This window comes from Mobula hypostoma, chromosome 6, assembly GCF_963921235.1.
Source record: "Mobula hypostoma chromosome 6, sMobHyp1.1, whole genome shotgun sequence".
In the NCBI taxonomy this organism is placed as follows: domain Eukaryota; kingdom Metazoa; phylum Chordata; class Chondrichthyes; order Myliobatiformes; family Myliobatidae; genus Mobula; species Mobula hypostoma.
Window position 1 is genome coordinate 184,241,735 of NC_086102.1, and position 20,058 is coordinate 184,261,792.

General features: G+C 42.9%; 1 protein-coding gene across 1 annotated transcript in view; it reads left to right on the top strand.

The window, feature by feature from the left end:
* tgfbr2l (transforming growth factor beta receptor-like) overlaps positions 1–20,058 on the top strand; it is a 107,931-nt gene that overhangs the window by 45,715 nt on the left and 42,158 nt on the right. Inside the window, exons 2-3 of the mRNA XM_063052423.1 lie at positions 6,161–6,314; positions 12,837–13,039. Of these exons, the coding sequence (XP_062908493.1) occupies positions 6,161–6,314; positions 12,837–13,039 (357 nt within the window). The remainder of the gene's footprint in view (positions 1–6,160; positions 6,315–12,836; positions 13,040–20,058) is intronic.

Here is a 20,058-nt window from a genome sequence, read left to right on the forward strand (position 1 = left end):
TACCTCCTGGTTCATCCACTGATTTTGGTTTGGAAATGTACAGTAAGTCTTTGTAGGTACAGACTCATCCACACAGTTAATTGTATATTATGATCCCCATGACTACTTTAATATCTAACAAATGTCACTCCGGGTGATAGGTTAACCTCTCCTCCTCCACTCTCACCCTAAACACCGGTGTGCCTCAAGGCTGTGTGCTGAGCCCTCTTCTGTACTCCCTTTTCTCCTATGACTGCGTTCCTGTACATTGTTCTGACTCCATAATCAAGTTCGCAGACGACACCACGGTGGTTGGTCTGATCAGAGGGGATGACGAGATGGCCTACAGGGACAAGGTCCAGCACCTGGCCACGTAGTGTGCCGACAACAACCTGACCCTTAACACCCAGAAGACCAAGGAGATCATTGTGGACTTCAGGCATGCTAGGAGCCACACTCACGTCCCCACCTACATCAACGGAGCTGTAGTGGAGCGTGTATCAAGCTTCAAATTCCTTGGTGTCCACATTTCCGAGGATCTCACCTGGTCTCTGAACTCCTCCATCCTGATCAAAAAGGCGCAACAGTGCCTTTATTTCCTGCGGAGCATCAAGAAAGCTCACCTCTGTCCCAGGATACTGACTGACTTTTACCGTTGTACAATTGAGAGCATACTCACCAACTGCATCTCAGTGTTGTATGGCAATTGTTCCGTATCGGACTGCAAAGCACTCTAGTGTGTGGTGAAAACTGCCCAGCGGATTATCAGCACCCAATTGCCCATCATTGAGAACACCTACCATAAACGCTGCCTGGGCAGGGTGAAAAGCATTATCAAGGATGCGTCTCACCCTAACCATGGACATTTTACTCTCCTCCCATCCAGTAGGCGCTACAGGAGCCTCCGCTCCCGCACCAGCAGGCACAGGAAGAGCTTCTTCCCTGAGGCTGTGACCCTGCTGAACCTCACATCACAGCGCTAAGCAGTATTGCACTCATATTGTACTGTCTCAGTACTTCTATATTTGTGTGCTGTAGCACTTACTTTTTATTCACAGTTATTTTATAAGTAACACTATGCTTTGCATTTCTTGTTAGATGCTAACTGCATTTCATTGGCTTTGTATCTGTACTCGGCACAATGACAATAAAGTTGAATCTAATCTAATCTAATCTAATGAAAAATATAATATAACTTGTGGAAAAATTATAATGGGAATTAGAATTATAAATTACAATAAATACAATTTTAATTTGTCTGTGTTGCTTTGCATTTCCAGCATCTGCTGACTGTCTTGTGTTTATAATGGCAATATTGCTTATTTTTTGTTCTAGTTTTATAAGTATTTTCATAAATTTATATATTTAACAATTGGGTAATTGGAACATTTATTTCTAATTGTGATATGTTGGAAATAAATGCAGATACTTCTGGTTCAAGTAGATTAACTTATTTGTCACTTAATATATATATCAAGCTAACTGAATCTTACACTTTTGCTGTAGTGTCAACGAGTCCCAGAAAAGTACAGCTCAGAAACAGGCCCTTTAACCCATCTAGTCCATGCTGAATCTATTCAAATTCCCTACTCCCAGGACCGTAGCCCTCCACACCCCTACCACCCATGTATTTATCCAAATTTCACTTAAACATTGAAATCGAGCTTGCATGCACCACTTGTACTTTAATGCTCCACTTTAAGCAAAGAGTATGTTTACATAAAGCTGGCAACAATCCCTAATTCATGTTTTTGTTTCGAAACATAATCCACAATTAGATTTGGTTTATGTAAGGAAGATTGAGTTCAGGTTTAGTTGGGAAAATGAGTTGTTTTTAATCAGTTTTATTTCACTCTTGTACTGTTTCATTCAAAGTATTTGAAGTTTATATTTTGATGTTTTGGATTTGTCTCAGTAACATCTGGAACTTTTTTCAGAAATGCACAATCATTCTTATGTTGGTGCAGCTTTATTAAATCATTGAAGGCTTAATTTGCAATGCATCATCTGGATTTAATTAGAGTTAATATGAATGATGTGGCAGTCAGAATGTAGTGGTTGGGATGGGGGAGGGGTTGAGGCATTTTGCTCCGAGAAGTTAAAGTTCCTTCTGACAAAAGATTATAATGTAATTTAGTCAATCTTATTCTTTTATACTACCTTCAAGTTTCTCTTAGAAACCACTGATGCAAAACTGTGTCTGATTTCTTTACGTGGACTGAACTGAACCAAACAAGTCTCAAGACAAGCCAGAAATACACTTATGCTTAAAGGACGTTAAGTTGGTTCTCTCCAAATTAGTGCAAAATCAGGTCGCAATCAGCTGCCTGATTTACATTAAGCTAATTTTTTTTTGCTTTGCAGTCATTGCCAATAGCCAGTCCATTTTATAAAATGACCAATGATCTTTTCTATTGACTTCAATTTAAGTGAAAATGTCAGCACTTTCTAATGTGGACTGGTTATTTGCTATGAACGCATTTTGTACTATTGACATAGGATACATATTATCCCCAAGTGTTTTAATAGCCAGAACAAATGAGCAGATATGGAATGTAAGCAAGTTTTTATCCTTTATAGATGGATTTCTACTGAGGAATTGCTGGAGCTTTTGGTGCACACTCACTGCACTAATCAGGGGTTGCCAACATATTTTATGCCATGGACCAACGCCATTAAGTAAGGGCTCCGAAGACCCCAAGCTGAAATAGTTTTCGATGATGATGCTACTTACATCTTTTTCTCCTCCAAATGCCTGCACCTTTGATTGGATTGGAGGTTCATTTTCTCAGTATTGGGTGATTCCATAGAAAAAGCTGTACATTATAAAACTGTTGGATAAGTACTGAAAAACTTGAATTACATTAGAACATAAGAAATAGTAGCAGGAGTAGGCCATCCAGCCCATCGAGCCTGCCCCGCCGTTCAATAAGATCATGGCTGATCTGTCTGTAAACTCAACTCCATCTACCTGCCTTTCCCTCATAACCCTTAATTCCCTTACTGTGTAAAAATCCATCTAACTGTATCTAAAATATATTTAGTGAAGAAGCCTCAACTGCTTCCCTGGGCAGAGAATTCCACAGCTTCACCACTCTCTGGGAAAAACAGTTTCTCCTCATCTCCGTCCTAAGTCTTCTCCCCTGAATCTTGAGGCAATGTCCCCTAGTTCTAGTCTCACCTACCGATGGAAACAACTTTCCTACTTCTATCTTATCTATCCCTTTCAAAATTTTGTATGTTTCTATAAGATCCTCTCTCATTCTTCTGAATTTCAGAGTATAGTCCCAGGTGACTCAATCTCTCCTCACAGGTTAACCCCTTCATCCCTGGAATCAACCTGGTGAACCTCCTCTACTCTGCCTCCAAACCCAGTATATCCTTCCTCAAGTATGGAGACCAGAACTGCACACAGTACTCCAGGTGCAGCCTCACCAGTATAGTTGCAGCGTGACCTCCCTGCTCTTGAATTCAATCCCTCTGGCAATGAAGGCCAACATTCCGCTTGCCTTCTTAATAACCTGTTGTACTAGAATTAATTTGACTAGATGCTTTTGAATAACTTTTTATGGTGACTAGTGAGACTCCAAAGTATTTCCTGTTAACTTTAAACAACAATATGTTATTCAGATATACAGTGACATACACAAGATGCTGGTGGAACTCAGCAGGTCAGGAGGAACTGCTGAGTTCCTCCAGCATCTCGTGTGTGTCGTTTTGGATTTCCAGCATCTGCAGATTTTTCTCATGTTCAGATATGTGGTACTGCAAAAATGTTAGGCACATATAGTATTTATAGTTAGGATGCTTAAGACTTTTGCACAGTACTGTATTTGTCAATGTGGAGCGAACAGTGAGTTTGTAAATCTGGTGGGAGCAAAGGATGTTGGAAATGGTGAAGGTGGAGTACCATGGGGCCGGTGGTGCAGACACACCTCGCCCTGAGACACCAGGCAACGTCGTTTGATTTCTTTAGCCAGAGAGTGGTGTATCAGCAGCACTGGGGCTCCACACGGGACTGTCTTATCTCCCTTTCTCTTCACCATTTACACCTTGGACTTCAACTACTGCACAGAGTCTTGGCATCTTCAGAAGTTTTCTGATGACTCTGCCATAGTTGGATGCATCAGCAAGGGAGATGAGGCTGAGTACAGGGCTACAGTAGGAAACTTTGTCACATGGTGTGAGCAGAATTATCTGCAGCTTAATGTGAAAAAGACTAAGGAGCTGGTGGTAGACCTCAGGAGAGCTAAAGTACCGGTGAATCCTGTTTCCATCCAGGGGGTCAGTGTGGACATGGTGGAGGATTACAAATACCTGGGGATACGAAGTGACAATAAACTGGACTGGTCAAAGAACACTGAGACTGTCTACAAGAAGGGTCAGAGCCGTCTCTACTTCCTGAGGAGACTGAGGTCCTTTAACATCTGCCGGACAATGCTGAGGATGTTCTACAAGTCTCTGGTGGCCAGTGCTATAATATTTGCTGTTGTGTGCTGGGGAAGCAGGCTGAGGGCAGCAGACACCAACAGAATCAACAAACTCATTCGTAAGGCCAGTGATGTTGTGGGGATGGAACTGGACTCTCTGACGGTGGTGTCTGAAAAGAGGATGCTGTCCAAGTTGCATGCCATCTTGGACAATGTCTCCCATCCACTACATAATGTACTGGGTGGCCACAGGAGTACATTCAGCCAGAGACTCATTCCACCGAGATGCAGCACAGAGCGTCATAGGAAGTAATTCCTGCCTGAGGCCATCAAACTTTACAACTCCTCCCTTGGAGGGTCAGACACCCTGAGCCAATAGGCTGGTCCTGGACTTATCTCCTGGCATAATTTACATATTACTATTTGACTATTTATGGTTTTATTACTATTTATTATTTATGGTGCAACTGTAAAAAAACCCAATTTCCCTTGGGATCAATAAAGTATGACTATGACTATGACTATCTGCAGAATTCATTGCCACGGGCAGCGGTAGAGGCCAAGTCATTAGGTATATTTAAGGCAGAGGTTGATAGATTCATGATTAGTCACGGCATGAAGCGATACAGGGCTGCTCCTATATCTTATGGTCTTATAACCACCGGTCTCTTGATCATTAAGAATGTCTCCCCCGTGCTTCCCACTCCTTCCTGCCCCCTTCCTAATCTCAGTCCACAATAGAGACCCATATCAGAATCAGGTTTACCATCACTGACATAGGTTATAATTTTTTTTTGTGGCAGCAGTGCAGTGCAATATGTAAATTTACTACCGTACAGTGCAAAAGTCTTAGGCACCCTAACTATAAAATATATGCTGTCTGCTTTCTAAATAATTTTAGATGCATGTTCTACTTCATCACCTTCCACTCAAACTTTCCTCACATTTTTTCCTTTTTCACTTCTCCCTTCTGCTTCTTCACTTCTGAAGTTTGGGGCACGTGTGAAATATGTTAAATCTGACATTTAAAACGATGAAGGCTGCCACGGTGCTTTTCAGTTCTTATATTTCAGACTCTTGTTCATTTTAATGCAAACAAATATGATAGAGATTTTTTCTGGAAGATGATGCAAACCCTGTAAAACACCTTTGTAAGTAAAGCAGAAAATCCCTGACTGTGCCATGCTTAGCCCTGGAGTAGGGGCACGTACCCTGCCTGGCAGGATCAGTTTCTTGAATGTTGCATTTGCTTGTGCCCGTGATGCCAGCTCACGGCTGCATTGCTACTTATGCATCTGCTGTTCCTCACCAGGGGGTACTGGTAGAGTTGGGCACGCACTTATGAATCTGGAATTGGATGCATAACAAATAATTCAAATGGTTCTGTTCAATATCAGAGAATGTACACAGTATACAGCCTGAAAATCTCACTCTTCACAGACATCCACGAAACAAGAAATCCCAAAGAATGAATGATGGTAACATCAAAACCCCAAAGTCCCCCCCCCGCGTGCACAAGCAGCGGCAGAAGCATCATTACCCCCTATCCCACACTTGCACCAGAAGAAACACTGTCACCGCCACCCTCTACCATGCAAGCTACAGCAAAAGCCCCAAAGACACCTTGATTTAGAGTCCATCAAAAACCGAGGCATTTGGGAGTATCCATTCTAAAATAAATTCAGCGGCAAATGCTCAGAGACTGCATAAATTTTTTGTTTCTGTAAGTTTGTAATTCTTTTGTTTTGCAGTTTTGAATTCCCTTGTCATTGCAAGTTTCTTGGAGACAAATCTGTGCAAATGGTGTGACTATACTAACCCAATCTGCGAGGACAAAGTGTGTTACAGCAATTGTACGTTGAACTCCTACTGTGTGAGCTCGGAGGAAATATGTGTGGCCATATGGTGAGTGTTAATTGTGGCTTTAGATTTGATTACCAGTGCACTGTCATTTTTCACAGATGCAAACTTAACAACAATGTTTAATTTCTGCAGCAAACTACACCACCAAGGATTGGTTCTTTATCAGCCTAAATCAGGGGTTCCTGAACTTTTTTATTCCATGAAGCCTTGCCATTAACCGAAGGGTCCGTGAATCCCAGGTTGGGAAGCCCTGGCCTAAAGGCTGTGTCTGTGGTTGAGTCATCCAAACTCCTGGGGACAACCGTTACCTACGCCATTTCAGGAAACTTAACAGAGAATATCGAACATAGAAGAGTAGAGCACAGGTGCAAACCCATTGGTCCACAGTGTAGTACTGAACTAGCTACATAGTAAATCATCAACCCACAAAAACATCTCAGGGTGTATCCTGATGAATTTTTATTCAGCCATCATTGAGAGTGCTGTGACCACCTCTGCCACCGGTCAGTTTCTCGCCGCCTCCTCTCTCTCCAGGTGCAGGTCGCAGCGAGCGGTCCGCTCAGCGATCAACATTAGAAAACCTGCTCATTGCTAGAGCGAAGAAAGGAGCAGAAAAAATTACTGCTGACTCCACCAGCCCTAGCTGACACCAATTCACCAAACTGCCATCAGGGAGACGCTACACTTCACGTGCTCTTTGAAGCTTCTTTCCTGTAGCTATCCAGCTTCTCAACAAAACTCACTCAGGTGTTATACCCTAACTATCCTTGCACAACATCCATTAAGACCATAAGACAGAGAAGCAGAATTAGGCCATTTGGCCCATCGAGTCTATGTCGCCATTTCATCATGGCTGAACCATTTCTCTTTCAACCCCATTCTCCTATCTTCTCCCCGTAACCTTTCATGCCCTGACTAATCAAGAACCTATTAATCTCCACCTTAAATACACCCAGTGGCTTGGCATCCATAGCTGCCGTGGCAACAAATTCCATAGATTCACTATTGTCTGGCTTCCTCATCTCTATTTTAAATGTACTTCCATCTATTTTGAGGCTGTGCCCTCAGTTCCTAGACTCCCCCACCAAAGGAAACATCCTCTTCACATCCACTCTATTCAGGACTTTAAACAGTCAATAGGTTTCAATGCGATCCCCTCTCATTCTTCTAAGTTCTGGCAAGTACAGACTCAGAGCCATAAATTGCTGTACATACGATGACTCTTTCGTTCCCAGAATTATTTTTGTGAACCTCCCCTGAACCAAATCTGCTCACAATACCAAGTGAGGCCTCACTAGTGTCTTGTACAGCCTCAGCATTATGTCTTGCTTTTATGTTCTCATCCTCTTGAAATGAATGCTAACATTGCGTTCTCCTTTCTCATCACTGATTCAACCTGCAAATTAATCTTTAGGGAATCCTGTACAAGGACTTCCAAATTCCTTTGCACCTCAGATTTTAGAATTTTCTTCCTATTTAAAAAAAGTTTATCCTTCTATTCCTTCTACCAAAGTGCATGACCGTACACTTACTGACACTGCAGTTCATCTCCCATCTCTTTGCCCATTCTCCTAATCGAAGTCCTTCTGCAGCCTCTCTGCTTCCTCAACACTACCTACCCCTGCGCCCATCTTTGTAACCTCCACAGACCCGGCTGTAAAGCATCACTTTCAATATAGAAATCATTGACATACAACATTTATAAACTGAAAGGCCCCAGCGCAGATCCCTGTGGAACACCATAAGTCACTCGCAGACAATCGGACAAGGATCCCTTTATTCCCACTATATCTCCTGCCAATCAGCCAATGCACTATCCATGCTAGTAATTTTTCCTGTAATTCTATGGGCTCTTATCTTGTTTAGCATCTTCATGTGTGGCACCTTGTCAAAGGCCTTCTGAAAATCCAAGTACATAACATCAACCGATTCTCCTTTGTCTATCCTGTTTGTTATTTCTTCAAAGAATTCCAATAGATTTGTCAGGCAAGATTTTCCCTTGAGGAAAACAAGCTGACTATGGCCTATTTTATCATCTGCCTCTAAGTACCCTGAGACCTCATCCTTTCTAATCATCTCTAACATCTTCCCAATCACTGAGGTCAGACTAACTGGCCTACAATTTCCTTTCTTCTGCCTGTCTCCCTTTTTCAAGAGTGTAGTGACATTTGCAATTTTCCAGTCTTCTGGAACCATTCCAGATTCTAGTGATTCTTGAACGATCATTACTAATGCCTCCACGATCTCTTCAGCCACCTCTTTCAGAACCCTGGAGTGTATACCATCTAGTCCAGGTGACTTAGCTACTTTAAGACCATTCATTTTGCCGAGAACTTCCTTTCTAGTTATGGTAACTTCACACACTTCATGACACCTAGAATTTCCGCCATGCTACTAGTATCTTCCATGGTGAAGACTGGCGCAAAATACTTATTCAGTTCATTATTTTCCAGTGGTCTGATATCCACTTTTGTGTCTCTTATACGTTTTGTATCTGAAGAAACTTATGGTTACCTCTTTAATATTATTGGCTAGCTTACTTTTGTATTCTACCTTTACCTCCTTAATGACTTTTTTAGTTGCCTTCTGTTGGTTTTTAAAAGATTACCAATCCTCTAAATTCCCACGAATTTTTGCTCTATTATATGCCTGCTCTTTGGCTTTTATGTTGGCTTTGACTTTACCCATTAGCCATGGTTGTGTCATCCTTCCTTTCAAATACTTCTTTCTCTCTGGGATGTGAGTATCCTGTGCCTTCCGAATTGCTTCCAGAAATTCCAGCTGTTGCTGCTCTGCCGTCATCCCTGCCAGTGTTCTTTTCCAATCAATTCTGGCCAACTCCTCTCTCATGCCTCTGTAATTCTCTTTACTCCACTGTAATATTGATACATCTGACTTGAGCTTCTCCTTCTCAAATTTCAGGGTGAATTCGGTCATATTATGATCACCCTCCCCTAAGGGTTCTTTTACCTTAAGCTCTCTAATCAATTCTGGTTCATTGCACAACACTCAATCCAGAACAGCTGATCCCCTAGTGGGCTCAACCACAAGCTGCTCTTAAAAACCATTCCATAGGCACTCTACAAATTCCCCCTCCTGGAATCCAGCAGCAACTTGATTTTCCCAATCTACCTCCATATTGAAATCTCCATGACTCTTTTAACATTGTCCTTTTGGCATGCATATTCTATCTCTCATTATAATTTCTTGACCTCATCTTTACTACTGTTTTGGGGTCTGTATACAACTGCTATCAAGGTTGGTTTACCCTTGCAGTTCCTTAGATCTATCTACAATGATTCAACACTATCCAACCCAATGTCACCTCTTTCTAATGATTTGATTTTTTTACCAACAGAGCAGCACCACCCCCTCTGCCTTCCTGCCTGTCCCTTCAATACAATGTGTATCCTATAATCTCCTTTCAGTCATGATTCAGTGATGCCTACAACATCATACCTGCTAATCTGCAACTGTGCTGAAAGTTCATCTACTTTATTCTGTATACTGTGCACATTTAAATGCAACACCATCAGTACTATATTCACCCTTTTCGATTTTGTCTGCCTTTTACATTGTAACTCATGCTGTTGACTGCAATTTTGCCCTGTCAACAGACTCTCCTCATTGCCTCATTTTGTAAAGCAGCTACCTCATCTTCAGCGCTATTATCCACCTTTCCGACGATACTTCCTGCATTGAAATATACACAGCTCAGGACACTAGTCGCACCATGCTCAACCTTTTGACTCCTAACTTTGTCTTACCAGTATCTGCTGCCACAATCTCTCCACTAAGTGTTCCAGCATTGTTTCCCATCCCCCTGCAACTCTAGTTTAAACCCTACCATGCGGCGTTAACAAACCTTCCTGCTAGGATATTAGTCCCCTCCCGCTCAGGCGTAAACCGTCTCTTCTGTACAGGTCCCAGCTTCCCTGGCAGAGAGACCAATGATCCAAAAATCTTATGCCCTCCCTGCTACACCAACTCCTCAGCCACATATTAAACTCTTTAGTCTTCCTAGTTCTGACCTGACTAGTAGGTGGCATGGGTAGCAATCCTGAGATCACATCCCTGGAGGTCCTGTCGTTTATGTTTTTGTGTGCGTGTGTGTGTGTGTGTGTGTGTGTGTGTATGCGCGTGCATGCACGCGTCCATCACGAGCGATGAGGACTAGTGACATCGTTTTTTGGATGGCATGACCTGCATGTAAGTTTGATTAAAGTGAGGGAGAGTTGCGCAGGTCGTCATTCTCACTCTCTCGTCCTCATCTGTCTGGATCCAGTGGCAAGCCGAAAGTCAAGATGACTGGACGTAGATGACCAGGGCTATCTACGTGTGCTGTCGTGCTCTTCGCGCTCCACAACACGTGCTACGAAACACCTTCCTGCTAGTTTAACCAGCTGGAGGACCTGCTTCAGAAGATAGGACAGGTCTTCACACTAGATGTGCTACCCCTCCCTGATACCCTGTGCACCTCATCCTCTCCTGTAACTTAATACCTAACTCCCTATGCAGAATCTAGCCACTTGTCTTACCCACGTCATTGGTACCTACATGGACCACAATTTCTGGCTGTTCACCCTCCCACTTAAGAATGCTGAGGACTTGATCCGAGATATCCTGAACCCTGGCACCTGGAAGGCAGCGTGGCATCTGGGAATCTCATTCTCGCCCACTGCAGCCAGCCTTGCAAGTCCCAGATGGAGATTCAGGAATACTGTTGCACTCAAATATAGAAGGATACTTTATTGCTGTTTCCAATACTATTTTGTTTTACCGGTCAGGGTTGTTAGCCCTGAGCTGACTCCCGAATCTGGAGGACCAGTGGACCACAATTAGTCTGTCATCTACCTTTTGACCTGTTTGACACGGGTAACCTAATCAAGAGCCCTGACTCTAGCCAACATATCTCTCCTGGTCATTGAGGTATGCCAGCCTCCAACCCACGACAAGGCTGTGGTCCTCTTGGAGGGCTGTATCCTTTCATACCCTGACTAATCAAGAATCTATCAACCTCTGCCCTAAATCTCCTCATTGACTTTGCCTCCCGTGGCAACAAATTCCACAGATTCACTACTCTCTGCCAAAGAATTTCCTCCTCAATCCCTTTATTCCCACTCTTTGCCTCCTGCCAATCAGTCAGTGCTTTATCCTTGTTAGTTCTCATGTTTGTCTTTCCTGTAAAACCCTGGGCTCTTATCTCATTAAGCAGCCTCATGTGTCACCTTGTCAAAGGCCTTCTGAAAATCCAAGTACACAACATCCACCAATTCTCCTTTGTCTATCCTGCGTGTTATTTCTTCAAAGAATTCCAAATGGTCTTTCCTGCTCTCCTTGTTTCATTGATAGTTATTAAAATTGTTCATATGTTCACATTTATTTCAGTTTGAATATTGACTTTTGTACATGTGACCCTTCTGCTAATTGTTGAATTCTTGAGGTGGTTTGGACTATTGTCTTGTAGATTGTTGGTTACTATTGTGTTGTCTGTTATTGTTTTGTAGATTGTTGGTTACTATTGTGTTGTCTGTTAAGAAAATTGTTCTCGGAAAACTGTGCTTCCAGGAATTCTCTATCAAGCCGCATGTTTGCTTGCGCCATGACTTTCACTGATGCCCGGTCAAATTTGTGCCCCTCGTGATCTTCACGGGTAGAGACCAGGGGGAGTTGGTCATGCGGCTTTACAGCCGGTTAATGTTCATGGATCCTTGTGGGTAGTTTTCTCAGTTTCACTGACGTAATATTTGCTGCAGTCTCCACATTGGGTATTGTAAACCATTTTGGTCTCATCTAATAGCTTTGTTTACAACCTTGCATGTTCAACCAGTGTGCGAAAGACAACAAACTGCACAAATACAGAAAGCAAGAAATAATAATAACAAATAAGCAATAAATATCAAGAATTTAAGGTGAAGAAGCCTTGAAAGTGACTCCACAGGTTGTCAGAACATTTCAATGACAGGGCAAGTGAAGTTGAGTGAAGTTATCCCATTTGGTTCAAGAGCCCGATGTGTGATGGATAGTAACTGTTCCCGAACCTGGTGGTGTGAGTCCTGTACCTTCTTCCTGATGGCAGCAGCGAGAAAAGAGCACGACCTGGGTGATGGGGGTCTCTGATGATGGATGCTCTGTGTAGATGGTGGGGATGGCTTTATCTGAAATGGGCTGGGCCACATCCACAATTTTTTTTTAGGATTTTTGCAGATGAAGGAAGCTGAATCATTGCTGTGAGCATTGGTAGTGTAGCAGTTAGTGCGACACTATTACAGCTCAGGGCATTGGAGTTAGGAGTTCAGTTCCAGCATCTCCTATAAAGAATCTTAGTATGTTATCCCCGTGGAATGCGTGGGTTTACGCCTGCTGCTCCAGTTTCCTCCCACAGTCCAAAGATGCATCCCGTGATTGGGTCAGGGTTAAATTGGGGTCATTGGGACTGTGGGGGAAGTGCTGCTTAAAGGCTGGAATGGCCTACCTTGTGCTGAATCTTTAAAATAAATAAAAATTTTAAGAAACCACTCCAGATCTTATTTACACAATATGAACTTTTGTCTTTTCCCACAGGAGGAAGAACAATGAATCCACGAGTGTGCAAACAATGTGTCACTATCCACACTTACCAGTGGAGGACATAATAATCACAACTTACAATACAACAGTTTGTATCATGACTGAGCAGCCTGTTGGGAAGGGGATGGTGTATGTGTGTGGTTGTACCAATGAACAGGAGTGTAATGATAAACTTATTTTTGAAGCTGAACTAAACGGTGAGTTTTCTTTCCTCAAAAGAATATTTTCTGCTTATTCCGTTTCATGGAATGCGTTCAGCTTTCTCTTCTCCCACACCAACTTTTGCAAATTGCAAATTAACAAATTTATCCAAGATTGAGTGGGTGTGGAGAGGATGTTTGCTATGGTGGGGAAGTCTAGGACCAGAGGACACAGCCTCAGACTAGAGGGACATCCATTTAGAACGGAGATGAGGAGAAATTTCTTTAGCCAGAGAGTGGTGAATCTATGGAGGCAGAGATTTAAGGCAGAGGTTGACAGGTTGTCAGAGCATGAAGGGATATGGGGAGAAGGCAGAAGATAGGGGCTGAGAGGGAAATGGATCAGCCATGGTGAAATGGTGGGGCAGACTTGATGGGCCAAATGGCCTCATTCTTCTCCTTTTTCTTCCGGTAGTAAGGGCTTATTTTAAAAAATAGGTGATTGTTTAACCAGGAGCCAGCACAGATCTGTCTGTACAGAACTGTTGACTGAATGGAAGAAAGCAAGACAGAATATTAATAACAGAATTTCCCAAAGTCCGCTCAAGGCCAAAAGTTTATTGTTAAAGACAAATTCAGGAGTTTTACTGTAAGTTACATGTCAACATTTTCTTCCCCTCAGGCTGTTGCCGGAAACTTGCATATGAAAATATTGATGCACCAAATAAGGAAATCCTTTGTATGAGTTTAGAATTCACAAAGGAAAGAGGACAAAGACCTCTTCATTTCATTCCCCTGCTCTAGCTGCATGCCATTAATGTCAAATTTTGTCCATACACAATATATTTCATTCATCGTACAGCTTTGTGTAAGCTATTTTTCTAAACTTGTATCCTGCGATATTGTTTATGTATTCTCTGGCATTTGTTGAAACAGCTGGCATGGTTAATGAATCATTTTACTTGCCGTAAGTGGATGCAGAAATTGTTCTTGATTGTTTAAGAGCAATAGATACAGTTGTGTTTTAAATTGGCATGGACTCTTGCAGAACTTTACATTTTAAAGTTTCTGTATCCTTGAAGTAAATGTCATCAAACAATTTAAATATAATTGGATTTTTTTCTAAGAAACAATGACTTCATAGAAGAAGAAGAATAGCCCTTAACTCGGCAGTGGAGTTATTGGGGCACTGTCTTTTGATGGTGTTTCCGTAGCAAGCTATTCTTGTTTTTACGAGGCCGAGTTGCCAGCTCGACGCTCAACCCGTCTTGGATTCGAACTCAGGCTGATATTATTGCATCACCAAGCAGGACAATGACTTCATAATTCACTCTAAATTGGAGAGTCCATTCCAAAAATTCATCTGAGAGATGAAACAAGGTAGAACAAAAGCTTAAAGGATAATTAATGGAATGACGGGATGATGGGGTGGAGATATGTCCCTACCAAAGGAGGTGTAAGGCACTCCTTCCCTCTGCTAGCCTGCAGGTCACCCTTGGCAAGGTGCAGCCCCAGCTTAGCCTCCCGATCAGGGTCACGTGAAGACGCGTGAGCAGCTGGTTATGCAACCATTGACACCAGGCTGATAATCCCTGAAGAGTATTGATAATGGCTGGGGTCACCCGTCTTGTAAAGGCACTGTCCAGAAGAAGGTAATGGCAAACCACTTCTGTAGAAAAAATTTGCCAAGAACAACCATGGTCATGGATAGACCATGTTCGCCCATGTCAAACGAGACGGTGCATAACGACAAGCTGGCGCACCAATGAAAGGTGACACAGAGTGATGTGCAATTTATATTTAGTTATCATCTCTCACCTCTTTATCATTTTTAAACACCACAGATTTTAAAAAAATGTCATTCTTCTTTGGGTATTCCAGTGAAGTAAAGGAAATCAGACTTCTGCAAATGAAAATCAAGCATTTCAGATGAAGGAAATAAAAACCAGAAAATCTTGGGAAATTTTCAGAATGTTAGGCAGCATCTGTGGAAAATGTCACAATTGTAATGGGGGACTTCAATATGCAAGGGGATTGGGAAAAACAGGTTGGTGTCGGATCTCAAGAGAGGGAATTTGTTGAATGCTTACAAGATGGCTTTTTAATTGAAAAAAGTATAGTCTGCACATTTATTTCTGCTACCAAAGTGCATGACCATGCATTTTCCAACATTGTATTTCATTTGCCACTTTCTTGCCCATTCTCCTAATCTGTCAAAGTCCTTCTGCATCCTACCTGTTTCCTCAACTCTACCTGCCCCTCCACCAATCTTCGTATCATCTGCAAACTTGGCAACAAAGCCATCTATTCCATCATCTAAATCATTTATATACAACATAAAAAGAAGTGGTCCTACCACCGACCCCTGCGGAACATCACTAGACACTGGCAGCCAACCAGAAAAGTATGCTTTTATTCCCACTCGCTGCCTTCTTCCAATCAGTAGTGTTCTAACCATCTCAGTAACTTTCCAGTAATACCATGGGTAATATCTTGGTAAGGAGCCTCATGTGTGGCATCTTGTCAAAGGCCTTCTGAAAGTGCAAATATACAACATCTACTGCATCCCCTTTATCTATCCTGTGTGTAATCTCCTCAAAGAATTCCAACAGGTTCGTCAGGCAGGATTTTTCCTGAAGGAAACCATGCTGACTTTGTCCTATCTTGCTCTGTGTCACCAAGTACTCCATCACCTCATCCTTGACAATTGACTAACGTCTTCCCAACCAATGAGGTCAGGCTAACTGGTCTATAATTTCCTTTCTGCTGCCTTTCTCCTTTCTTAAAGAGTGGAGTGATATTTTCAATTTTCCGGTCCTCTGGCACCATGCCAGAGTCCAATGATTTTTGAAAGATCATTTATAATACCACCATAATCTCTGATGGTACCGTTTACAGAACCCTAGGATGCAGTTCATCTGGTCCAGGTGACTTATGTACCTTCAGGTCATTCAGCTTTTTAAGCACCTTCTCTCTTGTAATGGTAACTGCACCCACTTCTCTTCCTTCACCACTACAACATCAGGCATATTGCTAGTGTCTTCCACAGTGAAGACTGATGCAAAATACTCATTTAATTCAGCAGCCATCTCCTTGTCCCCTGGTGATCTGATAAAGGTGTATAAGATGATGAGGGGCATTGATCATGTGGATAGTCAGAGGCTTTTTCCCAGGGCTGAAATGGCTAACACGAGGGGGCATAGTTTTAAGCTGCTTGGAAATAGGTACCGAGGGGATGTCAGGGTAAATTTTTCACACAGAGAGTGGTGGGTGCATGGAATGCACTGCCGGCAGCGGTGGTGGAAGCGGATACAATGGGGTCCTTTAAGAGCCTCTTGGATAGGTACATGGAGCTTAGAAAAATAGAGGGCTATGCACTGGGGAGATTCTAGGCAGTTTCTACAGTAGGTTACATGGTCGGCACAACATTGTGGGCTGAAGGGCCTGTAATGTGCTGTAAATTTCTATGTTCTATGTTAAGAACTGCATAAAAAGAAAGGGATTATAAGGTAAGAAAAGTGAGCAGGAAGGTGGATAATTGGGAAGCTTTTAAAATCCAACAAAAGGCAACTAAAAAAGCTATAAGAAGCGAAGAGAGGAATTATGAGGGCAAACTAGCCTCATAAAGCGGGATGCTAAAAGTTTTTTTAGTTATTTAAAGAGAAAAGGGAGATGAGAATTGATATTAGACTACTGGAAAATTATGCTGGTGAGGTAGTAATTGGGGACAAAGAAATGCTAGCTGAACTTAATAAGCACTTTGCCTCAGTCTTTACTGTGGAGGACACTAGCTGTCTGCCAGAGGACCATGAGTGTCAGGGAGCAGGAGTGAGTGTCATTGCTACTACAAAGGAAAAAGTGCTAGGCAAACTCAGAAGTCAAGGCGGATAAGTCACCCAGACCAAAAGGACTACTTCCCAGGATACTGAAAGAAGTTGTAGAAGAGATAATGGATTCTTTGGTCATGATCTTTCAAGAATCACTTAATTCTGGTATGGTCCAGCAGGACTGGGAAATTCCAAATGTCACTCCACTCTTTAAGAAGGGAGGAAAACAAAAAAGAGGAAATTACAGGCCAGTTAACCTAACCTCAGTCACGGGAAAGTGTTGATATTCATTATTAAGGATGAGGTTTCAGGGTACTTGGAGACTAATGATAAAATGAATCAAAGTCAGCATGGTTTCTGTAAAGGGAAATCTTGCCTGACAAATCTGTTAGAATTCTTCGAGGAAGTAACATGTAGGGTGGACAAAAGAGAGGCAGTGGATGTCATTTACTTTGATTTTCAGAAGATATTTGATAAAGTGCCTCACGAGAGGCAGCTTAACAAGATAAAATCCTGTGGCATTACAGGAAGGATACTGACTCAACTTCTCCACACCAAGGTGGGACAGGACCATCCGTTGGGTAACAGCAGAATGGCCAGACTTACCTAACAGAGGCAAAGACAAGACAGATCCCCCCGCAGGGCAACGGCAAAACAGCCTGACTTACCCCACGGAGGCGAGGACAAGACAAGACACCCTGCAGGGCAATAGCAGAATGGCCTAACTTACCCCACAGAGGCAAAGACAAGACAAGACCCCCTGCAGCGCAACAACAGAACAGCCTGACTTACCCCACGGAGGCGAGGACAAGAGACAACACCAAAGAACAACAGACAGTTCCATCTCTGCTCCGGGGTAGCTCTGAGTCTCAGTTCAGCCAGCAACCTCAGCTGGCTATGGAAACAGCCAGATCCCTACCTAGCTTGGAGTGGCTGACAGCTACTCAGCTGGCCCGGGAAACAGCCAAATCCATACCACAAAGACAGCTCCAACTACTGTCAGCAAGGCTCCATGAGGGGATGGTTCCCCAACGCAGCCTAAAGATGGCAATTGGCTGCTCTAGCCTTCCACTGGCAGGTTGCTCCCAGGGGATCTTGACAAAACAAACCAGCAGCTCACACTCAACCCCAAGGCTACTTATATTCCAAGCCCCAAGATGGGAATCAGGTGCCTGTGATTAACTCAAACAAGGGACAGCTGGAAGACCCAGAGTCCTGAGTCCACAGACCGGACCGTGAACCGGAATGCGGACTTCATGGACCAGACCATGACAGAATATTTGATAAATATTCAATAGATCTCCAGATAGTCAATCTTCATCATCATCATCATCATCAACTAACACTTCTTCATTTCCTTATGGAGTTTCCACTTTAGGGAGCATTATTTACCCACCTACCTGCCTACCTACCTTTCTTCTTACCTACTTATTGAGATACAGAACTGTATATGCCCTTCCAGCTGTTAGAGCCACACTGACCAGCAATGCCCCGATTTAACCCTAGCTTAATCACGGGACATTTTACAATGCCCAATTAACCTACCAACCCGTTCATCTCCGGAGCACCCAGAGGAAACCCGCACGGTCACGGGGAGAACATACAAGTTCCTTACAGGCAACAGCGGGAATTGAACCCAGGTCGCTGGTACCATAAAGCATTGTGCTAACCACTGTGCTACCATGCTGCACCATCTAGAAGTCCAGCAGGATTCTTAATTCACTCCAGTTGCAACCCCAACCAGCATTCCAAACAAATGTTCCATCCTGGGCCAAAAATGGTCCCTGGCCAAAAAAAAAGGAAAATGATAATCTTACCTTGTAAGATTGCTTTAAACTGGTAACACACTAAGATGAGGGAAGGAAGGCAAAAACTATCAGTCAGCAAGATAATAATATGAATTCTGTAAACAGTCCAACTCAAATATTACAAGGGTTACATGATGTTGAGACAAACAAACATTAACTTCAAGGTATACTGTATGTATTACTTTTGACCCTTTTGGAAAGTAATAACGTGATGGTGCTCTATTGAACCAGAGACAAAATTTAATTCCAACTGTAGGAACCATGTACCTATTTCTGTCAGCGTTGTATTTTGTGCTTTTATTATTGGCAATTGGTCATGTGGGTTGGGGGGTGGTAGAAGTAAAGAGTATCGTTACATATTCACACTTAATCTTTAGTTCAGCTTTAGTCTGGTTGGAACAAGGGGTGGGTTGGGGGAATTATTTTTTGTTGTTGACAGTTAACACCTAAGAACATTAATTTCTCTATGCTAATGCTTAGTTACGTTTAAATGCACTTAACACTAACAGGTAAGTACGTTTGAATTCACTTAGACTGCTTATCTTGTTATAGCACTGGTTTTAGTTTCATTAGTTTTATCATTACAAGATTGTTCGTCTTTGCAGGTTTCTTACTAAAGGATTGAACGTACTTTCTTCAACTTAAAACTTTGTTATTCTTCGAGCGTGTCATCCAGTATCAACCCCTCTCCCACCCCACCTCGTGTTTAGCCTCTGAGTGGTTTTGATTTGTTCTGAAGTAACTACTACACCAACCATTTAAGTCCTAGAGATCACCTGGTATGAAACATGCACAAAATAAACCTTAATCATTAATTGGTATATCGTGTCCAGCGCTCCCGTTGCAGCCTCCTCGACACTGGTGAGAGCCATCGTAAGTTGGGGGACCACTTTGTCAAGCACCTGTGCTACATCCGTCACAAGCGGGACTTCCCAGTGTCCCAACATTTTAATTCCAATTCCCATTCCTGTTCTGGCTTGTTGGTCCATTATCTTCTCCTGTGCCAAGATGAGGCCACCCTCAGGGTAGGGGAGCAACACCTTATATTCCGTCTGGGTAGCTTCCAACCTGATAGCATGAATATTGACTTCTTCTCCTAGCAAACAAATCCCAACCCCCCCCTTCCTTTATTCCCTACCCTGTCCTTTCACTTCTTCTCACCTGCCTGTTACTTCCCCCTGGGACCCTTCCTCCTTCCCTTTCTCCTGTGATCCACTCTCTTCTCCAGTCAGATTCCTTCCTCTCCAGCCCTTGGCTTTCACACCCACCTATCACCTTCCAGCTATACTCCTTCCCTTCCCCCCCACCTTTTTATTCTGGTATCTTCCCCTTCCTTTTCAGTCCTGAAGAACGGTCTCAGCCTGAAACGTCAACTGTCATTGCCATTCATTTCCATAGATGCTGCCTGACCGGCTGAGTTCCTCCAGCATCTTGTGTGGGT